The following is a 23,325-nucleotide window of genomic DNA, read 5'->3' as shown; positions in this document are numbered from 1 at the left end:
CAAGCTGTATATGATTTACAGGAGCCTAAACCCTTATGTTTAAATAGAAGAGCATTAGGCAATTATTAAGCAGAATAGCAGTCACTTTTGTCATATAGCTGACTAATTGGGCCTAGAAACCTAGAAAAAAGCAATCTTCCTAGGATACTGGCACTATGGACAAGTAGTGTGGGGAAATTACTGAATGGGACAGAATCTTCATTGCTATTGGGGACTTTTCTCGAATTTCTCATACTCAAATTCTGCATACCACCCTACTGAAAGAAAGTTGGCTGCTGTTCTTTAATACTCAGGTGCTTCACTCAGATTTTTACATTTGATGTGGAGTACAGCAATAAACGTCCTCTTAACTGTGGAATGAAAAATCATTCACCTTACTTTTCTATCTCAGAACATTTTGAATTAAATACTATAGACATCTATTGCTGTCTGCCAGAATATATTTGCATTACTCTAAGTGTGGACCATTCTGCTGTAGCTGTGACCTTCAGAGAAATGTTTTTCAGTCATACTTTCTAAAATAAATAAATCTGTCCATAGCTGCCATTCTAAAACTTTCTACATTTTCAGTGGATTTTAATGAATGAACAAAATGCAGCGCAGCATCTTTGGGCTGAAGATCACACTTACAGCTTAAAGTGAAAATAAAAAAATGAACTAAAGCATGTAATTGGGCTTAAGTTCTCTTGTAACTACTGCTGCATGAAATAGCCTTAAATAGTGACAGCTGAGTCAATTCGTAGTTTTAACAAAAGTCTACAAGTGGGTCAGCGGTTTTCCCCATTACTAAAATAATAGAGATTTTATTCTATCTGCATGGTCTTCATTTCCACATCTTGATTGTCAAAACTGATTTGGTATGTACAGAAATATTATTAACCTCATTTTACTACAAGGAATTGGAGGTAGAAATAAATTACTTAAGAAATAATTTCTTCCTTAAAACAGCAATTTTGACTGAACCACATTTTATTGAAGAGAATATAAAATATCAGTAGTTTTTCTTCCTGGGACTTAGCTGACCTGTCACTAGCCAAGTAGTTATTTACAGTTAGATATTTTGGAGGCAACCATGCAGACACAACAAGTTGAAATGCAGTGGATAATCTCCTATGCAAAACATGGAAACATGAGAATACTCATCACAATGTTTTGATCTGCTATCACCCACTTCAGTGGAAGCGTTCCTTCTAGATGAAAGAAAATAGAATCTGGAAACATCTGAAATGAAGCTTCACCTCACATCTTCCATATTTTAATTTCTAAGCTAGGCTGTATTGAGCAAAAATACTACAGCTTGTTCTGCAGATGAGTATGTAATGAAGTTGGAAAGGACATACGAACATTTGTATTACCTAAATAGTTAATTTTTCAGAACTCTGATACTTATGTGTATCATAATAGTGTGAATAGTTGGGGGGGCGGGGGGCAAATGTTAGCAGGGAACCGTAATTAATACCAGCATATTTTCTTTCTATCAATTACAATTGTGTGTGTTTAAGACCAGAAAGTTTGTTTATGCTAAGCAATCCAAATTCAACATTTACTGAAAAAATAAGAGTGGCTATTACTCCTAGTGGTCATTGGACTTCGCAAGGTGGATTTTCCCTGGAAAAGTGAGTATGTAGATTCTTCGTAGGCAATTAAATCCAAGCAGCCGTCATTTCTGCCTCTCCCTTCCCTCCCTTGCTTTCAGTGAACAAGACAACTTTCAAATGGCCTCAGGCCAAAAAAAATAAACAAGGAAGCTTTCATCTGACACACTAAGTATCCCTGCATGCTCTAGTCAGATTGTGCTGATGCAAACAGACAGTATTGTAAATGTCCTCTAAAAATCAACTTTAGAGTTACAGTCTTTTTTTTATTATTATTATTGTAGTGAAAAGAGAAAATGAGGGGCAGCTCTAAATTACTTAATGTAGGGATAAGGCTGTGATGCTTTGGATCAAATGCTGCATGGTCAGTTCTTGGTTATTTTTATGATACTCGTAACATAGGGAGTTATGACAAGCTGAGATGATTCAGAACTTTTAGGAATGTCAGAGTGTGGTCAGACACTGTATAAAAGAATACCAACAGGGTGAAATGTTACGTGAAACATAACAAGAAAATGTTTCAGTGCAAACAATAGGAAGAACAAACAAGGAAGAACAAGCTGCTTTCTAAATACTATCTGCTGGCATGCAAACTCACATGGTCTGGAAGTTTGAATTCAGACTCTTTGAAAGTGAAAAGGCAGCATGGAATGAGTGTCTGTCTGGTGACTTCAGGTGATTGAAACTGTCCATGGAGACACTTCAGAGCTGTGTAAGTTTTTCAAAAACTTCCTTAGTCTGTTCCCAGATCTTGGAGCACACAGGCCGCAACAGAATCGGCTATCCATTTTCAATTACAGCATTGTAGCATTTCTAGACTTGAAGAATCAGATAAGCAGACGAAACTCCTGGCTGAGACATCTGAATAAGTTACAAATTACTGCTTTTCAAGGAAAGTGTGCCTGTTTTGCTGTGTTGGGACTGTACTTATGGTTTCGGATTACGTTTTTTTATTTTTCTAACTTTGATCAGTGTAACCTGTTCTACATATTCTCAGGGGCTTTCTTCAGCATCCTTGATAGTATTGTCTCTCAGAAGAAAGAACATCCACTTCTCTTCCTAAACAATCTTTTTGATCAAAGTTCAACAGAGGGACACCTGAGCAAACACTGACACTGCTATAGGAGATCCTGAATTTTGGTCAGTGGTGTTTACCAGAACTGGGCTAAGAGGGAGTGTTTCTGGGTGCAGTATTTAATCTCAGAACACCAACAGCGAATGTCAATGGCCATGAAAGAAAATAGGATGCATGTGTAAAAATTCAACCATTACTAGTGTTAACAACTCTGGTCTCTGCAAAAGTAACCTATGTATATCCAAATAAATTATACTTATCCTTTAACTTAGGAGCTCTTCTACTTTGGGAAGGTAGTGAAAAATATCTACGCCCTTCTTTTGTTTTTTGCTCTCATGACCAGTGAATGCAGGTAATCAGATTTTGAAAAAGTCTTTCTTCTTCAGAGAAGAAATCAAAATCAGATTTTGAAGAATTCCACTTCAGGAAATGGTTACAGAGCATGTGATTTCAGAGTCTTTAGTTTCCATGAGTAAGTGGAATTGGTTCTCGTTGAGACAGTCTGATTGGATATCTCGTAGAAAGGGTATAGATGTGTGAGGCAACTGCAGAAATAACTTCTGGGCTAAAGTGGGGTTTAAATTTTCTGTGTGATGATTAAGAGCAGGGAGACAAATGCTGCTCCGTTCTTTACAATAGCTCTGACCTGGCTAAATCAGCAGTGAATCTTCAAATATTTCCATTAGCTGTTAATTTAAGAGTCCTTTCTGCAGGAAGAGACCCCTTTTTCAAATGAATGTTAGAGCAGGGTGTTTCCTGTGGGATCTGTGGGCCTCCAAAGAGATTTGAAGTTACTCTACTGGTTGGTTTAAGCTTCATAGTGTAAATGCTATTGCTAAATGAATTTAAATTGTTCCGAATAATGCAGTAGTGCATAAAGGTTGCTTTGTCCAAATAAGTTTCCTAGCAGAGAGGCCAAGTTTCTTGAAAATAATGGTCTCATAGTTGGCAGGGGGCACCTCAAAATAAAATACTTCTGTAAGGTATCCACCCTATTCTAGCTTTGCAAGATCACAGAGCGTAACTGTGAAACACCAGCATTTATCCAAGTAACTTCTAGATTTTGTCTAAACTTTTCATTGTAGTAAAACAGACTTTATATGTGATGCAACAGTGTTTGGTGGCATATTTGTTTTTAATGAAACAAGTTCATGACATCAGTTTACCCAAAGTCATGGTGGCTTTATTTTCTCTAAAGATAACCAATCTGGAGCACTGTCATTTATGAAGTCTCTGTGTTTCTATTTCTTAATTTTTTCATTAGAAATATAGTTTTGGCTTTAAATGGAGGTAGCTTTCATGAGAAACTTTGGCCATCATGATTTTTGGCTTTGCTCAGGAGAAACATTTGTGTCTCCTTTTATTTTCCCGTTTCCCACATTGTTGGAATGAGCAGCCAACTGTGATAGCTGCAAGGAAAAATCAGATGTTTCTGTCTCCTCTTAGTTTTTGATGGTCTGTGCTTCAACTGTACTAAAATAATTTTTAAATAGTGGAGAAACCAAAGCTCCTCAGAGTGGCTATACCAACTTTCTACAGGACATGTTCTTTTTCATGTCTTGCACAAGGTTTGGGAAAGAACAAAAGGTTGTGAAGAAGCCAAGTATGCCCTCTCCAATCCAGGAGATAAAGAACTAATTCTGGTTTTGCCGCCTCCCGGACATCCTTTCAGGCCTACAAAATGTCTTTGAGAACTCTGGGCTTCCAAGAAGAGCAGAGATATGCAGAGGACAACAGAAAGGTTGAGTGGGTAGATTGAGGTGTACATGTCTGTGGTAGGCAGGTAGGGCTGATCTGCAGAGCTAGAAGGTTAGGAATCATGGATCATTGTGCCATAAGAAATCCAGTAATAGATGTTACAGAGGCCAAATCATATTCTAATGCAGTACACTGGAAACACTCTGATTACGACATACATAATTACATCCTAAATCAAAGAGAGTCAAAAGACTGTGCTAAAGTTTTCAGGATTTTAGTGGGCCTGACTTGGATTTTCTGATTTTAGGGTTGGTGATACGGGATCATCACTCCATCTTCCAGAGTCAGGTAGGACTCTAGTTACTCAGGATTTTGGGGTCTTTCAGGTATTATTAGAAGGATGGAGTGTGGTCTGAGTCCTTGCCACACAATTATAAAGAAGCCTTGAAATGGAGATCCAGGTATACAGATTTTATTTTTTTTAGCCTAGTACAGTAACTAAAAATGTGGAGCTAGGAAGAGAAAGCCATAACCATGGAATCTAAGGTCATATGATTGACTTTTATCAAGACTGGAGTACAATATTATACTCATATATGTTGAGGAAATTGCATGTGAAAAGTATTAAAGAGCATTCTGGGTGGTCTTCCAGTTCCTTAGGTTGGGTGGTAAAGAAGTTGATGTCTTTGGACACGGGAGAAATGAATCTTTGGGCAGTGGTAGGCCTTTTGACAATTTGTGGCAAAAATTCTGAAGTGAGAACATTTAGGAATTAGGTCAAGGTCCTGTAATGCTTGTATTGCTCTTGCCGGAAGTGCTGTGCATCCCATAATAATGAGTAGCAATTACAAGGACTTACGGCTCAGATCATAAAGAGGTAACTCAGTCATGAGGTTTTGCATTATTTGTTCTTAGAGTTGAGATACAGAAATTGTAACGTAGAGGTCATTAAACTCAGAGATGTAAGACTCTGAATATTAATCTACCCAAATATTTGGGATTTACCATCGTAGAAGAATTGTATTCACTGTGTTTACCCCAATTCTCTGACTAATTTCAGCCATTTAGTCATATCTATACGTTCTCTAAAGTTTTAGAAAATTTTTAACATTCATCCCATTATATACAGCTTTCACAGTGATCATTTAAGAACATCGTTCATGGTTGGCTGATACAAACCATGAAATGTAATTGTATATGCCCCTAAGCAAATCAGCAAATTACTTCCTTTTGGGAAAAGACTTCCCATCCATCTGTTTTCTTTCAGAGGGGAAGATTCAGTTTTTATATATGAAGTAGTTGAGAGTAGGGCTGCTTAGATTATATCACTTTTCATGTGTTTGTTTGAGTTGTTCCAATTTTTGTGTCACTGAATTCTTTCTCCTGAAACGTTACACGTTTTGATACTGTTTTGTGCTGAGGTAGATGAGAGAATGACTTTGTACTGGTTCCTTGCATGCTGTTTCCAAGCCTAGATGAAAACTTGTAAAATGGGGCAGGAGGAGTAGTTCTAGCAGTTCCAACAGGAACTTTTGATCCAGCAAAATTTAGATCTAAAAATTCAAAATAAAACCCTATCACTTGTTGCATGAGATGCCCTTTGAAACGAAGGAAGGAGGGATGAAAGAAGGAAGGAAGGAAAGGCAGAGCAATGAAGAGAAACTTTTCTAGATCCACAAATGAAAACTGAAGGAATTTCCCATGAACTGCTACGCTCTCAATTTAATATACTGTAGGAGCACTTCCAAATTGGAAAACTTACAAAGAAAATATGCTTAAGTAATGACCACGAATATCACATTAACCATTTTTAGAAAAATTGTATTCCTTAATCATTTCAACTCTCTTTTAACTACAGTTAGGAAGAAAAGATATTTTAGTAGTCATCTATTTATTCAGTTTTCCAACTTCCTAGTTCCCTTCAAAGCATATACTCCATTTACTTTCCGTTTGCTGAGTTTGCATTTCAGCTGGTTAAGAAACAAATTTTTGCCTGATTTTTAAGGATTAGCAGACTATGGGAACATATTTGATACTAATGTCATCTCCATGAAACAATATTTTGACTATAACTTAAATGATACATTGATTCTGAAAGTTAGATAGCAATATTTTTAGTGGAATAGATTGTAGTGGTGAACGTGTAAAACACCTGTTGTGAAAAATGCACAAAGCAGTATGAAATGGTGGCTCATTTACTGTACATTTGTAGGCAGAGGAGTCCTGAGGAGTATTTTTTCCTTTTCCTCATATTAGAATGAATGTCTTTCATATGTAAACTGAAATTGGGGACTGGATGGGTAATGGGATCCTACCCCATAAGAGTATTTATTAGCATCTAGAAGGATTTATAGCCTCCTGTTTCAGGAAGGAGGGTATGAGCAACATCTAGTTTGTATGTATGTTAGCCTATCAAATGAAAGGCTGAGTTTTAAAGAAACACGTTTTAGTTTTTTCTTTCTTTTTGGTAGTGTATGCAGAGTGGCTTGCAAATAGTAAATGCATCAAAGACATTGCTAAATGCAACTGTATAATTTATAAGTCACTGTATCGAGTAAATTCTGAAAGTCAACATACTGCATAGAAACAAGGGCTGAGAACATCATTGTATCATTCTGTATCCCCTTTAGGTGTGAAACCAATGTTGGTTCCAGCTATATTTGATACAATAGTGAAGATATTGGGCCTGAGTCATCACATGACGGGTAGATGCTGCGTTTTTCAAATTTGGAGGAATAGGCATCCTGGCTCATTATTAGAATATGATTAATAAATTGATGGAGTTTTTAATAGTATTGCAGTTTTTAAATATCAATCAAATTTATATGTACAGAAACGTGTTGCATTAAAAAATCGTTATTCCTAATTCCAAACGAAGTGAAAAACAAAATGCTTATGGCTTTTTCCTCCATCATTTGCTTCTTCCACTATTCAGGTGCACTGGCTGTTCCAGGTACAAGTCCTACTCAATTCTGCCACAATTATCACTTTAGTTCTGTTTTCAGCTATATTAAATAGTGGAGTGTTGTTTATGCTATTGCTCACATAGCAATGCATTGGGATACAGCCACCCAGTGATTACTGACCTGAAGTTTTCTTAAGCACACCTTTTTTAATATAATGTGCTCTCATATGTTGCATTACTTTTTTTCTTTTCTGCTGGTCTCAAAGCATATCCACCTCACTCAATGCATTAACGCTTACCAGTTGCTGTCTTGATTGTCCATTTGGCACATGCTATGTTTGCAGCTATTCCAGCCTGCTGGTAATATTCTGAAATCAGGTATTTTTTACATATATGTCTTTGTGTAATTGATTACAGACCCCTTCCTTCTGTTGGGTCATTGCTACTGAATATTATACAGCACAACTTAGAATCCTTCTGGTGTCTGATGGCTTCCAAGTTATGTATGTGTTAATTGTTAGCTCACAGTAGATCTTGGCCTGAAAAATACAACTCTGCTTTAAAAGCCCTTTTCTTGTTTGGATGTTTATACCTTGGCTTTTTAGTGTTCAAAATTATTTTACACTTTAGCTTTCTGCATGTATTTGGATATTTTTCAAATTTCCCCAAAATAATAAAACTATCCTTTTTATTTGAGCACTCTTGATAGTGGAACAGGTATTATTACACCCTAATCAATTTGTAGTTCATTCAGTATTTGTGAGTAGATGGAGGGGAGAGGCATAAACTTCTCTTCTATTCCCGTAAATACCTTCTAAAGTCTTAGCCCAAAAGCTTTGACTTAGATAAATTTAGTGCGCTTTCATTTCCTGCTGGTTTACAAATCATTGAATAGTATGCAAACAATTAGGAAGAAAATATTAGTTTTATTAATAGTTATTCTGGCATCAAGTGAAGAATGGAAAGAAGGGTGTTAGTTTCATGCAGTAGAATGCTCCTTTCCAGAAAGTATATAAATGCAATGGTATGCTCCAGTGTTCGCATGAGGCTTTGGCATGACTGTATTTATGAAAGAGATAAGGCAGAGGTAAAAGATGCTTTTCCAGTCATAAGATGCAGCCTCAGCCTATGGAGGAGGAAAAAAGCTGAGTTTAGTTTCCATGCTTTTTCAACAAGTAAATATGCATGATTGTCAAAGTTTCTAAACCAATGCAGGTCAGTAAATAAACCAATTTAGGACAGCAAATAGTATATTCGTAGTCAGGGGTTATCTTCATGGAATCATTCCAAAAATGGAATTTTAAAAGAGAAATTTTATTGAGTCATTTCCACACAATTTTTTTTATGAGTCCCAAAATCTAACCCATTGTCTTCCAAAATATGAAATTTAATATGCTTGTAGTATCACAATGAAGAGACGTGACAGGTAAGTAGAATGAACAACTTCTCCCCATATTCCATGTATCCTTATATGAGGTAATAGGTAGAAATCATTAACTGTGATAGTGCCAGGCTCACACCATTCATTCTTTGCTCTACAAGCCACCTTCCTTTTTATTTTATCTTATCTTCTAATTACAGCCTACTAACTGCAGAAATTGTTTACCAGATAATGATATTGGGAGTATTATTTTACCCATTTTTAGTGAGACTTAGAATTGGAAATCTTGTATTCACTATGTGACCAAATGGCAGTTCCAGAATTAGCATATGAACTGATGGTACACCCATCGTGTCTTCTGTTTGAGAAAATGAATCTATATGAATGGCTGTTAATCTGTGCTCGCCTGTTATAAATACATGTTCTAGACTGATTCCTCAGATTCTTTCTTCCCCTTAGAATTTTTCTTCCTGAAGAAGAAAAATGTCCTGAAGTCATAAATGTCTTACAGAGCTTATGAAATAATTTTAAATACAGTTATTGAATGCCTATTAAAGATATTTTAAAGTGAAGTTTTCTTGGGCTAAACAACAAGGAAATTACTTTGTGGCCATTTTTGTTCGCTCTGCATTTTTTTTCTCCAAAATGTCTGAAGACCAGATGTTCTTTCTGAACAGGGCACCATGTATCCTAAGGAATTGGAAGATGACTTTTTTTTACTCTCTGTTCAGCCTGCTTTATTTCCATGTTCCCAAACCGTACTGGGATAGATGCAGGGAACTAGAAACACTAAACGAGACTGCCAACATGACAACATATGCTTCAATAATAAAAATGTTCTTTAAAATAGTAACGGTTGTAGTCTTGTTCTGGAACTTTATGCCAAACTCTGCTTTTTGCAAAACTCTCCAACTGCCTAATAAACATATGACATGGCAGACTGAACTTGTGTAAAGAGTCTGTATGTTTCCAGGAGACTTTAGGTAATTTTATAAATGGCAGGAACCTGGCTGAAATCAGTTTAGCTGTTGTTTGATCCACAGAACTTTAATGCATGTGACAGCTGTTGAATCCTTGGGAGCATTAGAGTGAATCCGTATACAGCGTCTGATTTCATCCTTTACAAGTACAATCACAAATACCCTTAGCAATCCATTTCTAACCACTTTTTGAGAAGCATTCAAAAATGAGTTTTTCATCCCTTTATTGTCTCCTTTCATACCGATAGCAACTTTGTTGTGTACAGAATAACATCTTTGACGTCTTTTGATAAGGCAGCTCTACTTTCAGGTTAGGATATGTGAATGAGTGAATGAATTGAAAGTCTAAATGTGGACGGAGGAAAAAAATACAAAAAAAGGCGGGGCGGGGGGGGACTGTCTATGGTGGAGGAAGCTTTTAACTCTTCCTAGCAGAGGTGAAGCATGTTTAGTGATATTTAAGACAATACCTTAATTTTCTATTTTTATTTCACCCCTTATATAACATCAGAAGTCGCATTTGATTAACTATCTGAATAATATATTTGTTTCTAAAACTGAAGTAACTTCATTTCAGTATTTAAGTGCATTTTTTCCAGTGTTGGTTTGTTTTACTTAAGAAGGGTATGAAATATATTAATATATTTTCTCATTTTAATTTATATTATAGGGAGTCCAATGCCATTTTGGTCTACCGATTGATAGTTTAGGGAATCTTTATATGCATATACATTTATATATGTACTTTAAAAATAACTGTTTTGTGTTACGGAGGGGTGCCAAAGCTGTCAGTCTAAGACTTGAATAAGTTAAAGTCACTTTGGTATGGAAATACTGAGACAGTGTGGATGTACTTAGAAAAAAAGGTTCAGTGACTGCCTCTGCATAATTAAGAAAATGAATGTAATTGGTGTGATGTGAGATGGGCTTTACTGTATAATACAGCTTTAAGGAGAAAAATATCACAAGTTTTGTATTAATTAAAGGAATAAACATACTGGTTTTCATATAAGCTAATTGCTCTATTCTGCTACTACTGGAATTAGCTACCTGAAATACCAAATTCAAATATGAACATAAAAGGTGATACTGTTTCTATAATATGTGAAAATGTGTAAAGTTTGTGAATATGTAGTATTTTCTTCATACATGTATCAACCCATGTGCATATAAAGATTCCCTAAAATACTACTTAACAGTACAAAATAACAGTGGACTACATGGCATTATCAATATATTGTGTTCTTAACTACTTCATAGAGCTCATACATTTCACATATAAAGCCATAAGATATTACTGTTAGAATAATTAACCAGGCTAATAATTGTCCCTTAGAAACATTTTTGTTGTATTTGAGTTATAAAATAATTAATCTGATCCATTTTCAAAAACATTTCATCCTTCTGAATTGAAGCAAACCAGAGGGTTTTCATCATCCCAAGAGAGAATTATATGGTTTAAGTGAGAAACTGAACACTTGAAGCTGGTTTCCAACATTTAGTGCAGCTTTCAGTACTGTGCAAACTGTATTTAGGAAGATTTGAACTTCTGCAGTACATCTTCACTGGCTTTGAACTTTGCTATCGAATGTTCCTGTTAGACTTGTTCATTTCCCACCTCATTATTGTAATTGCCAATTAGAGTTAATATGTTAATGCTCACCATGGTTTGTATAGCAAACGTTTCATGTCTATAGGCTGAAATAGTATTAGATATAGAAATAGTATTTAATACAGATATTAATTTTTTTAAGTAGAAAAAAAGTAGCATGATAATAGAAGCTACCATTCATCTTGAATGATATTGTGACGTTTTGGGAAGTCATAAACCATGGAATTTGCCCACTTCCAGTTTGGTTTGTCTTGGGAATAAAGTTTGGCTTTTGTGTAGCACTGTATTCTGTCCTCCAAAAAAAAAAGAAAAAGCTGTCTGAATATAGCAGACAACAGGTAATTTGAAAAGCTGCCCTTTCAGATTAAACTTGTGGCTGGAGGGTAATATGTAATTTAGTAATTAGAAAAGAATTCCTGGAAATCCAAATTTGCTGACTCCTGGTCTGTAATTCCAGTAATGTATTTTTGCTTTCGAAACAAAGACTTTGCTCTGTGATGATAAGCAAAACAAGTAGTAACTGTGAATAAAAAAAAAAAGACTATATACCTAATCTTTATTGTTTTACAGTAATCTCTTGTAATGTGTCCTTCAAAGCAGGGAACATGGTGAAGAAGCTCTTTTTTTTTTGTGTGTCAACAAGTGAATTGTTGCCTTCTTGTAATGTTTTGAACTAAAACACCAACATCTGTGGCAAAGTTACTGTTAAACGTGTATTCACTGTAGTTTGGGTTTCTCTTGTTTTTGAAAAACTGCAATGCTGTGGCTTTTTTTGTTGGCTGTCTCATTAAACCATTCTCTCCCACAGGAATGGAGCATATATTGTGGTTTCCATAACTTAGTTGAGTGCATGTTAGAAGCACTGCTTTCCAGCTGGGTAGGCTGACAGTGTGCTCACTGTAGATTTCTCTGTAATTAATTCTTGCTCTTTGGTTTGTGCTTGCTTTTCCTCCACAGCCTCACCCCACCCATGGGTGAAGTAGGCTCCCTTTTCTGTCTGGGTAGTATGGGTGAAGGTGAAAAAGGATTTGAAGTAGTTGTCTATATGTAACTTTTCTTTCTGCCCTATTGAGAACTCTCTTCCGTTTGCAGTACCAGCAAGGTACTGCAGGTACTGTAGAGTAAATGCAATCCTTTCACTCTTATTCACAAGGCAGAGTGCAACTAGAGCCAGTTTGCTTCCTTTCAACCACCTTGTTGAAACAAATTGCTTACTGTGAATATTTCTCCTCCACCACCACCTCTACCCCTTGATGAACACTTTCAGATAAACTGTGTCATCTTTTACCAGTCTGAATTACAAGGCCTGTATTTTATTTTCTGACCTTTGATAAGAACTCTGCTGCCTTGGGAGTGGTATGCTTCCTTTTGTGTCTTTTCCCTCTCTCGTTCAAGGAAAGGTTTTTCTTTTGGCTCTTCAAGGCTGAGGAGGATACAGTATATGATCTTTGACATCTGCTATTCTGAAGTGGAAACAGTCGTGGCTGCAGAGCTCTTGTATAGTGACAGCTAAGTCAAGGACCTTTCCTTCACTTCCTCCGTATACAGCTCTCGAGCAGGAAAATCTTTTACTCCTTCAAGTATTCTGTGGATATTTTCCAGTTGTTTGACATTTTTTAATGCCTTCTCTCATAGAAGATAATATGCCACAGAGCAATCTCATATTCCACCAGCCAGCACAAGAAAAGCATTGTAAGCAGTCTATAGAGGATACTTCCATCACTGCAACAACTATGGGCAGTGGCACTTCCAAACTATTGGTGCAGATGATATCCCTGAACACAAGTGGGAGTCTTGAACTAGTCTTCATTGGCCATCTCTCTGTTCAGAGCCAGATTGGTAATCTTTCAAACTACATTTATGTCAAATAACATCAAATTCTTTAGTATGGACGTTACAGGTGAGGACTCTAGGATTTGATTTGCTTTGTTGCCACAGCATAATTCTCCAACTCTGTCCCTTTTCAGGGACTCTTCACAATAGTTTGCCTAAATGGACAGTAGATGCTATGTTGGTGAGTATTTTTAGAACCAATAACTGCATACCTCAGCAATCTCAACATCTATTCAGTGGTGCCCAAGAGGAAACAAGATCTATGGCCTTTCCATACCTGTCCATCTTTGTATGATGGTAATAGCGGCCTCCCATTTCAGATCTTAAGGACTCTCCCTCTTTCCTTGATTTTAGCTCCTAGGAGGACCTAAAAGAAAGCTGTTATTTAATTTCAAGCAATGCCCAGGTTCTGTTTAATCTTCTCAATCTCAGTGAGAATCAACAATTAAATTTTATATCACTGCAAGACTTTGAACCTATTTTTACTTCTGTAATGATGATAGCTTTCCTACTTGTGAACTGATACCAGTCTATGTTAAATTTTATTCTTTGGTTCACTTCCTAGCCAGTCTCTGCAAGTAAATCAGTATCTGACACCTTAAGGACACATAACCTCATTCGTATATGTGGTGCTATGTATGACACTTACACTCCTTGCCTCCAAATAAAGCTGCATTCAGTCTATTCTCCCTCAGTTAAGTGGGTTGTTATGTCTCAGGCTGTGAAGAGCATTTCAGCAGTTTTGGCTTTGGTATCAGGATCCCTTAACCATTTGAAGAAGAAACCTTCTCTGGGTGTCTCTGTCCTCTGGGGTACTGACATTGGATGTGAATCTTGTGGATCTGGAGATTCGTTGCAAATGGATTACAGCCACAGGAGGAACTGAAGCTTCACATTCTTATTTTAGAGCACTATCCAGTTTGAAATGCATTCTGATCATGTGTGAAAGACCTATGCATCTAAATGATAATGATACAGTTACATAGTACATCAGTAGGACTGTATGAAGTGTCTTTTCTCTTTCGAAAGATAATCTCCAAAAGAACCTTACTGACATTTAAAATCACATTTCTTTTTGAACCAACTCCACAGTGAGATTAAGTGAATGACATTCTTGCTTCTACATCATGCATCAGGTATTGCTTGGGTAGTCTCACAGTATTAGGATTGATCTGAGTTTTATCTTTTTACTTCCCATACTGTTAAAAACTGCCACTTCTTTCTTAGTTGTGTTTCTCATGGCATGCATGGTTGAAGAGACAGATGTTGTATTCCACCCAGTTCAACTTGTCCCTTGAGTCCCACTGAGAGTAAAACAGAACAGGATTCTAGTGGTTTTGACATGGCTGGGGCACTTTTGTTGTCAGGACCTCAGTAAGTTGACCAGAGTCCCCACCATTACATCTGGACCAGGAACTGTGATTAAACTATCTGATCCCTCCAGACTCAAAAATCTTCACAACACTGGATTGTTGATGGCTGTCATTGGATGAGGACTTCTGTTCCTCTCCAGCATAAATAATAGGAATGTGTAGGCTCTTTTCCACCCTCCTAGGTAGATCAAAATTTCATCTTAGTTTGCCCGGCAATCTGTTCCTTCCACATCAACTGCAATTATTTTCGAATATCCACTTCAATTGAGTAAAGAGATAAGCGAAAGTCTATACTGAGTCAGCCCATTATTCTACTCTTTGTTGGACCTATGCTTCTATGAAATGATTTTTGGATTTCTGGTCTGGTCTCTTCCTGCCACCTCCCTCCCCAACATCTGTCAGAACTGTCTTCACCAAATGTTTTGCCATCTCTGAAGCCCCCAAAACTGATGTGAACCTTAATAAAGCAATGTTCTTTGAAGAAATCTAAGGTTGCTCCCCTGGGTAGTTAGTGAAACAGTACAACTACTTTAAGTCATGTTAATGTAAAACTACATACGGAAGCGCTTCTAAGTCAAAGCATGTTATGAAAGAGCAAACCATCTGAAGCCTGTCTTCCAGCAGCTTGTCTCCTAGACCCTTTCTTAACTTTCTGCCTTGCACCTCTCTTTTCTCCCTCTCCCACACATGCAAATACCTGCTACAGTAACCCACCACTTATCTCCTGCGATGGTCCACCCAACAACAGCCAGGCACGCAGTCACAAGTCTGGGCTTGTGCCTGTGGTGTTTGAATGGTTGTCTACCTATTGCTGAACACAGTGATTCACAGCAGGGTTCTGCCTTCCCTCGGTGGGCACACAAACCTGCACGTTTCCTTCCTGCCTGGCTTCCAGTTTCAACAACCTATTGTGAGATTCCACTCCCTCTGTCAAATAAAAATGAAATTGGACAATGGATTCAGAAATCAGCTAGAGAAATGGGAGTCGGTTTCAGAGATCCCATCAACCTTGTTTTCTTAGGAATCCATTTTGGAAAAGTTGCTGGCTTGAAAGCCACTGATTATAGCATTGAAAAATACACACTTTTATCTGTAATACAAGACTGTATTAAATAATCTTCATTATTGCAGAACTGATTAAATTATAGCAAGTTAAATCGTTGATAAATTATCAGTGTTTCTCTATTGTCTTTAGGCAAAATTTTAAGAAGAAAGTTAGTACTACAGTACATAATTCTTCCACATATCACTCAACAGTGGTAGTGTAGAACTGTAAAGCAGTCCGCATGTGAACAGATTTCATTTTCAAGGGCAACAGGTCTTTCAGGGCGGGATCTTTGTAAAAATTCATAGCCAGGATGTCAGCGTAGCTTAGCCATTTGCTCTTGATTTGTAGAATGAAAACTTCTGGAATGTTTTCATTAAAACTTATGAAGAATATTTTTTGCCTCTGAGGGTAAACATGGGATCTTAAAATAGCTGGTACTACTGATGAGAATAACTTTTCAAAGTAACATAAAATGACTTGTTTGTGTATCACAAGAGCCAAGGAGTGAAACATGATTTTTGGGACATGTTGTACTTGGTATTGGAAAAAATTATTATAATTAACTGTTAATGGGATTCCCTTATATGGAACTTTCAATGCATGGGATACATCAAAATACAATTCATAAGGCTGGGGTGGGGGATATATTTTGGCACATATATTGAAATATCGGCTTGGGCAGCTGAACTACGTTTTTGTTAGATGTTTGTCACGTTTTCAGCTTTGGTGCATGAAGGAGGTATGTTACTTTTTTTTTCCCTAGATACAAATATATGGACTAGTTGAACTTGTAAAGTTTTCTGGATACTGGAAATGAATGACATGCTAAGTTAGGGGGTGCATGGGATTTGTATATACAGGATTAAAAGCTTGCATTTTTAACTATGTATAGGATAACAGTCTCAGTGAAAGGTTAGAACTATTTTGAAGATAAAAGGGGGGTTTTTTTCAGTCATCTGTCCAAGGCAGGTAACTTTTCTAAGTTTCTTCCTGAAATGAATTCCTTACAGCATCAGTAAATCACATTTAATGAATAGAAAGTGTTAATATGTAATAACTGGGAAGCTTTACCATATTTAAAAGTTCAGTTAAAAGACATGGAGAATTTTCAGTATTGAGTAATGCATTCGGTGACTTATTCTCTTAAGTTCTTCCCATATACACATGCACTGAAATTACTTAAGGACCTGGAAAATTAAAATGCCAACAGAAATACACGCTATTTGCAATTGGACTATTAGGAAAAAAAAATGTTGGTAGTTGCAGGAGACTTATTTTTTAAAATCTGTTTTGCGTCATATGAAACTGTGGAAAGTACAACATTAACAAGATAATTTGGGGGGAGGGAGGGCAACACAAATGATAGTCTTTATTTGTGGATTACATTAAGATTTTATGGAAAGAACTGCATACTCATAAACCAAAGTAGAACTATGTAGTTTGCATTTGAAATAATATGTCTGTGCAGTTGGAAGTTACTTTGGTGATATCCTTCAAAACCATGGAAATTTCAAAGAGTTCTCCCTTGTTACACTGCGTCCATGAGCTGCTAATTCATTAACAAGAATCTACCATAAAAATATCCCCTCTTTAGAGTTAAATCATGAATATAGAGATCACCGGTCATTTTGTTGTTAATAAGCTGTATATACTATGGCATCATCTATTTTAAGCTGAGAACTAATTGCAATAGTGTACTGTAATTCACTGATAGTGAAATCTACTCCTGCTTAACATGTTTTGTAATACTGACCCCCAAAAATGAAACTTTTCCAATTCTGGAGTATTCCAAATTATTTAAGAGTTGGTCACATATTATCAAATTTTACAGTGTATGTATAGAATAGAATAGACTGTTTCAGTTGGAAGGGACCTACAATGATCATCTAGTCCAACTGACTGACCAATTCAGGGCTGACCAAGTTAAAGCATGGTACTAAGGGCATTGTCCAAATGGCTCTTAAACACTGACAGCCTTCTGGCATCGACCACCTCTCTAGGGAGCCTGTTCCAGTGTTTGACTACTCTCTCGGTAAAGAAATGCTTCCGAATGTCCAGTCTAAATCTCCCCTGACACCGCTTTGAACCATTTCCACGCATCCTATCACTGGATACCAGGGAGAAGAGATCAGCACCTCCCTCTCCACTCCCCCCCCCTCCCTACAGGAAGCTGTAGAGAGCAATGAGGTCTTCCCTCAGCCTCCTTTTCTCCAAACTAGACAAGCCCAAAGTCCTCAGCCGCTCCTCATAGGACATTCCTTCCAGCCTTTTCACCCACCAGCTTTGTTGCCCTCCTCTGGACACATTCAAGGACCTTCACATCCTTCTTAAATTGTGGGGCCCAGAACTTCACAAAGTACTCAAGGTGAGGCCACACCAGTGCTGAATACAGCGGGATAATCCCCTCTTTTGACCGGCTGGTTATGCTGTGTTTGATGCAACCCAGCAGATCCCTTTCTGCAGGGCTGCTCTCCAGCCACTCCTCTCCCCATTTATACTTGTGCCTGGCATTATTCCGTCCTAGGTGTAGAATCTGGCATTTGGACTTGTTAAATTTCATCCCATTAGTCACAGCCCAATGCTCCAATCTATCTAGATCCTTCTGCAAGGCCTTCTGTCCCTCAAGAGAGTCAACAGCACCTCCCAGTTTGGTATCACGAGCAAGCTTGCTGATGGTGGACTCAACTCCTGCATCCAGATCGCTGATAAATATATTGAGCAGAACTGGCCCTAGAATTGAGCTCTGAGGAACACCGCTGGTGACTGGCCGCCAGCCAGATGTAGCCCCATTCACTACAACCCTGTGAGCTCTGCCCTTCAGCCAGTTCTTCACCCAGCGCACCATGAACCCCCTCATCCCATAGTTGGACAACTTGTCCAGAAGGATGCTCTGAGGGACAGTATCAAAAGCCTTACTAAAATCCAGAAAAACTACATCCACCGCCTTCCCTTCATCCACTAGGCAGGTGACCTTATCATAGAAGGAGATCAAATTAGTTAAACAGGACTTTCCTTTGTAAACCCATGTTCGCTGTGCCTGATGATTGCATTACTTTATATAATCACGTAAGTGCTACCCATTATAACAGTATATACTCAACAATTGCACATCTTCATACATCGTTTGGCATCATTAAACTAACTGTGTTGAGATATAGATGTTATTAAAGCAGTATGGTCTCTTTGTCTGCAAAGTACTTTAAAAAAAGTTTAGAACTTAACATGAAGATACACTGTTAAAGCATTGATTTTCTGTAAGTGTAATAGTTATCATTCATTTATAAAATCACTGGAATATTTTTCATTAAATAGTGGGTTTGTTCCAAATTCGTCATATTTATGGATCCTCAAAATTACATTATTATGATACTGAATTAATATAAAAATCTAGGTTTTATATTTCCAGTATATTAAGCAAGCAATTTACAAGTTGTTCTCACTAGGAGAGACTAGAAGGACAAAGGGACTTCTCCCAAATTAGTTTCTTCTGTACGCTTTCTCACTTGGAGTACCTGGGTACAGGGTGATTGGAGAAGTCACATAGTATGGGAGGCATAGAGTTCTAGTTTATCTGCAGGCAGGCCTGCTTCTGACCTAAAGATGGGCTCTGCAGTCCAGTCACAGTGAAAGGGGGCACTTGTGCTGCAAGGGAGGCAGTAGGCCAGAGCCAGAAGCAATTTAGTCCTGGTAAGTCTATTGCGTCTCAGGAACTAGGAGAATTCCAGCAGACGTGATTCACCAGATCCATCTACATTAGTGATTTAGCATGTTGGAGAGCTTCTTTTTGGTGCAAATTTGTGTTGCATCTCTACTTGGAATCCTGCTGCATACAATTAAGTGTCCAAGAGATGTGCTGAAAGCTGTTTCTCTCCTGGTGGAGCCAACACTTGAAGTTGCACATTGGGAGGCCTTTCAGAGTGCCTCGCCTGCAGTGTGGACACTGACGTCTGGCACAAACTTCATTGCCAGTAAAGATGTGATGTGGATGCCCCTTAATACATCACAGCAAATTGAACCCCAATCCTTCACTCCATGTGCGGCATCGCTTGGTAATGTAGATGTTTGCATTGTGCTCAAGTGGCAATGGAGTAGCCCTTAGGAGTGAAAGTATAATGGGCTGGTGATCTAGAGCCATGGAAGACAGGGCAGATGTCTCCTCCCAGCTTTTTGTCTAATACAATCCTGTATGAGATCAAATATTTGTCTCTCCTGTATGTGGAAATGAGGGGAGCTCTGTAACCTCCACTGTATGCACCTTATGCCAGTAATAGTTGTATCATTCATGTGTTCAAAGTAAAACTGTTGCCTGTTATTTTTAAGTGTATGTTGTGTTCCATGTTATCCCTGTTTGTGTGTCCTAGGCAGTTGGCTTTCATTCAGGAAAGTTTTTAAGTGTATGCTGGATGCCGTTAGGTGTATACTTAGAATTCTTGACTGATTTGGAGTCAGCAATTAAGAGAAACTGGTTAAGAGTGGAGTGCTGGTCAAATGTATGATTTGTTTCTGTTCTTTTCTTGAAGCAGTTTTCTTAACCTGATAAAAGAACAGTAGGTCACTATGCATCTTTTAATTCTACATTTTCTGATTTCGTTCTGTGCCTTCCTTCAAATGAAGTAATACAGACTTGTACAGTTTAGACCAAAGTTCACTGTTGGCACATGCAGGTATAATGAGAGGATGTTAACGTGATTTTCTCTTTCAAGAAAATCTGTCATCTTCAGAAAGCAAAGTTGAAATGAACTGGAAATTAAAAAATTATATCTACTTTATGAAACAGTTTAAGGTAACTTTTTGATTTGTAACATATCAATTTACTTAATACAATATGAACAAAAGCGTGTTTCCCAGGGTATTCAGAGTAATGTCAATGCTGCTATTTCTGAGGGTTTGTGTTTACTGTTCATAGCATAGCAGGTAACATTACATTTTCACTTTGACAGGAAGAAAAACTATAGAGGGGGTATTGTGAAATGCAGTGTTTCCCTTTGAGCAAGTTTTTCATTTTCCTTTCTATGTGAAAAACAACATAGGTGATCATAAATTTGCAAGAGGAGATGTAGGATTTAAGTACTCCTAGCGAGCAGTTTTTGGAGCACTATTTTGGAGTTTCGTGTTCTATTTGAACATCAAGTCTTTGTATCTTTTTAAACTAAAGGGTGTCTTGAATAGGTGTGTTTCTTACCCTTTTTGCCACCTTTCGTTTCTCATGAATAGCTTACCAATTTCACTTTTTTCTTGATGGTTTTACGTCACTATCAGCAATATTGCCAAATTACTGTAATTTTTCTTTTGTATTTAAATTTTCATTAATTTAAGGTCCAAACCTGTGTAGTATGGCTAATATTTCCTTAGTAATCTGTATCTGAATTAAGAATATTCTGAAAGTTTTCTTCTTTTTTTTTTTCTTTTTTTTTTCCCTAAGGATATGGCCCTTGTTGCTCCTGAAGCGCCTTCAGAACAAGCTAGAAGGGTTTTCCAGACATATGACCCTGAGGGTAAGGACTGTACTTCTTGCTGAAATAAGATTTTATAATTGAAATGTACTCACTCAGTAGAGACAAATTCCAAATAGTAATGAATACTGCATTGTGTAGGGTATCTCTTAAAAAATAGGACCATTATTTTCTAAAATTTGTTCCAAATACTGCACTTTCAAATCCATTGTCCTTTCCATGCCAGGGTAATATGCTGTTTACACCTGAGCTGATTAACAGAGGAGTGAAATACTTAGTACTTAAGACAAGAAGTTTTCAATACAGTAGTCAATCTACAAGTAACATGAAGAAATTTTCTGAGAATTCTGCTGTAAGGGAAGTTGAATACAACATTGTGCAGTAGGAAGTAGAGTTCTTGGAGCATAAGCTTTTTAACCTTGTAATGTTGTTTGTAGTTAACATAAAGCTTAAATACAGAATCATAGAATCATAGAATAGTTTGGGTTGGAAGGAACCTTTAAAGGTCATCTAGTCCAACCCCCCTGCCGTGGGCAGGGACATCTTCAACTAGATCAGGTTGCTCAGAGCCCCGTCCAACCTGACCTTGAATGTTTCCAGGGATGGGGCCCCTCTCTGGGCAACCTGTTCCAGTGTTTCACCACCCTCATTGTAAAAAATTTCTTCCTTATATCTAGTCTAAATCTAAAATTAAATCTAAATCTAAATTTAAATTTGATATAAATATAATTTGGTTTCTCTTATATTACATTTTCATAAAATAACTGCTCCACTATGATTGCATTCCTCATGAAATTTTGTTCTTGAATGTATGAGGCATACACTGAAAATTTTCTTATGTTTTGGAAAACAGAGGATGTCTAACATTCAGGTATTATTTTAGCTAATCAAAAGGGAAAAAATGTACAGTTATTGTTCCGTGGTATCAAATGGAGATTGCTATAAAGAGATTGAATTCTTAGCAAGTATTAAGCTTCTAAGTATATGAATGATAAACCCGCAGTTTCTGTATTGCACTCCTCGTTTTTTTTAAAGTGGGAGAGAAGTGTTTGAAAACTGTGTTCCTTCTAGAACCCCACCATTTGTTTGCAAATTTTAGAAATAAAGATACGCAGTTATTTGTATTTTTGAATAAAATTTGTACTCCTGGAAAGCATTTTGTTTCTTTTCCTGATGAGAAGCTTTGGTACTTCTTCAGATAATGGTTTTATACCTGACACTCTGCTAGAAGATGTAATGAAGGCTCTGGACCTTGTTTCAGATCCTGAATAGTAAGTATAATGAACTTTAAATACTCTAGAAGTATCAATTAACCACATATTAATTATAATCTATTATTAATTAATTACAATTCAGGGTTTTTTCCTGGATTCAATTAACCACATATCAATTATAATTTGGGGTTTTTTCTAAATTTTTTTCTAGCGTGCATTCTGGGCATAATTATTTTGAAGTGTTTCAGTCAGCTTTAAATTAAATGGGAGGAATTCAAATTAAAATGTCTCTAACTTTGGTAGTGATAACTAGAAGCCAAAAAAACCCCTCAAACCTACTACATTACTATATATTGAGGAGATAGTTGTGAATATATTTCTGTATGTTAACAAGGGTGAAACTCTGTGACAAAAGAGCCAAACAACCAAGGTACTTGGAGGCAGATTAGCATTGGATTACCACTGGATCTGTCTACAGAGTTTGAAGCTGAAACTGCTTCAGTTACACTTTTGTTTCCACCAACACTCAGTACCTTGTAGTGTTTATAATTGTCATTTGTTTCCAGAAGTGACACCTTGATTCCTAGGATTAGAGATAAAACTATCAAATGAAAAAGGCAATTTATTTTAGATCTTACGTGGACAGACAGGACTAATATTCACTGGCAGCAGTTAACCTTCGGTGTCAAAGCTTACCATGTTTTGCCACTAAATGCTTAACCTGGAAAGGAGAGCTATGTGCTTGAACTTTTTTACATCTCCAAAAGATGGCTCTCCATTTTCGTAAGCATATGGTCTAGTTTATTGGGGTCTAAATCAGTTGTTTCTGTAGAATGGCTGTGGAGACTGCAGGTTTACTTACCACAGCCATCTGAAATTCGATTGTTGCCACTTTCTGTCCTTTCAAATGTTGCAAAGTGCAACAAAGTTTACTGAGCTGTTCTCTGTGGGGAATAGGAGTGAAAATTGAAATCGAAAGACACACAGGAAACTAAAACCAAAGAAAATACAAAACAAAAAGGCTAGCATTCATATCATGTCAATAAATGGTGAAATCTGCAAAAGTTTTTTTTTAAAGGGGAAAAAAAAAAAAGCCTTAGTTTAATAGGTCTGAGAAGCTTTTTTTTGGCCTTTTTGTTCTGCTGCCTCAATAAATCT

The 23,325-nt window shown here is 37.1% G+C and overlaps 1 protein-coding gene across 1 annotated transcript in view; it reads left to right on the top strand.

Annotated features, from left to right (window-relative positions):
• Window positions 1–23,325, top strand: part of FAM188A (family with sequence similarity 188, member A) — a 53,323-nt gene that overhangs the window by 20,224 nt on the left and 9,774 nt on the right. The window contains exons 11-12 of the mRNA XM_009573076.1: window positions 20,923–20,995; window positions 22,152–22,224. Coding sequence (XP_009571371.1) covers window positions 20,923–20,995; window positions 22,152–22,224 — 146 coding nt within the window. The remainder of the gene's footprint in view (window positions 1–20,922; window positions 20,996–22,151; window positions 22,225–23,325) is intronic.

This window comes from Fulmarus glacialis, unplaced genomic scaffold, assembly GCF_000690835.1.
Source record: "Fulmarus glacialis isolate BGI_N327 unplaced genomic scaffold, ASM69083v1 scaffold28632, whole genome shotgun sequence".
Classification (NCBI taxonomy): Eukaryota; Metazoa; Chordata; class Aves; order Procellariiformes; family Procellariidae; genus Fulmarus; species Fulmarus glacialis.
This window is presented reverse-complemented; position numbering and strand designations above follow the sequence as displayed.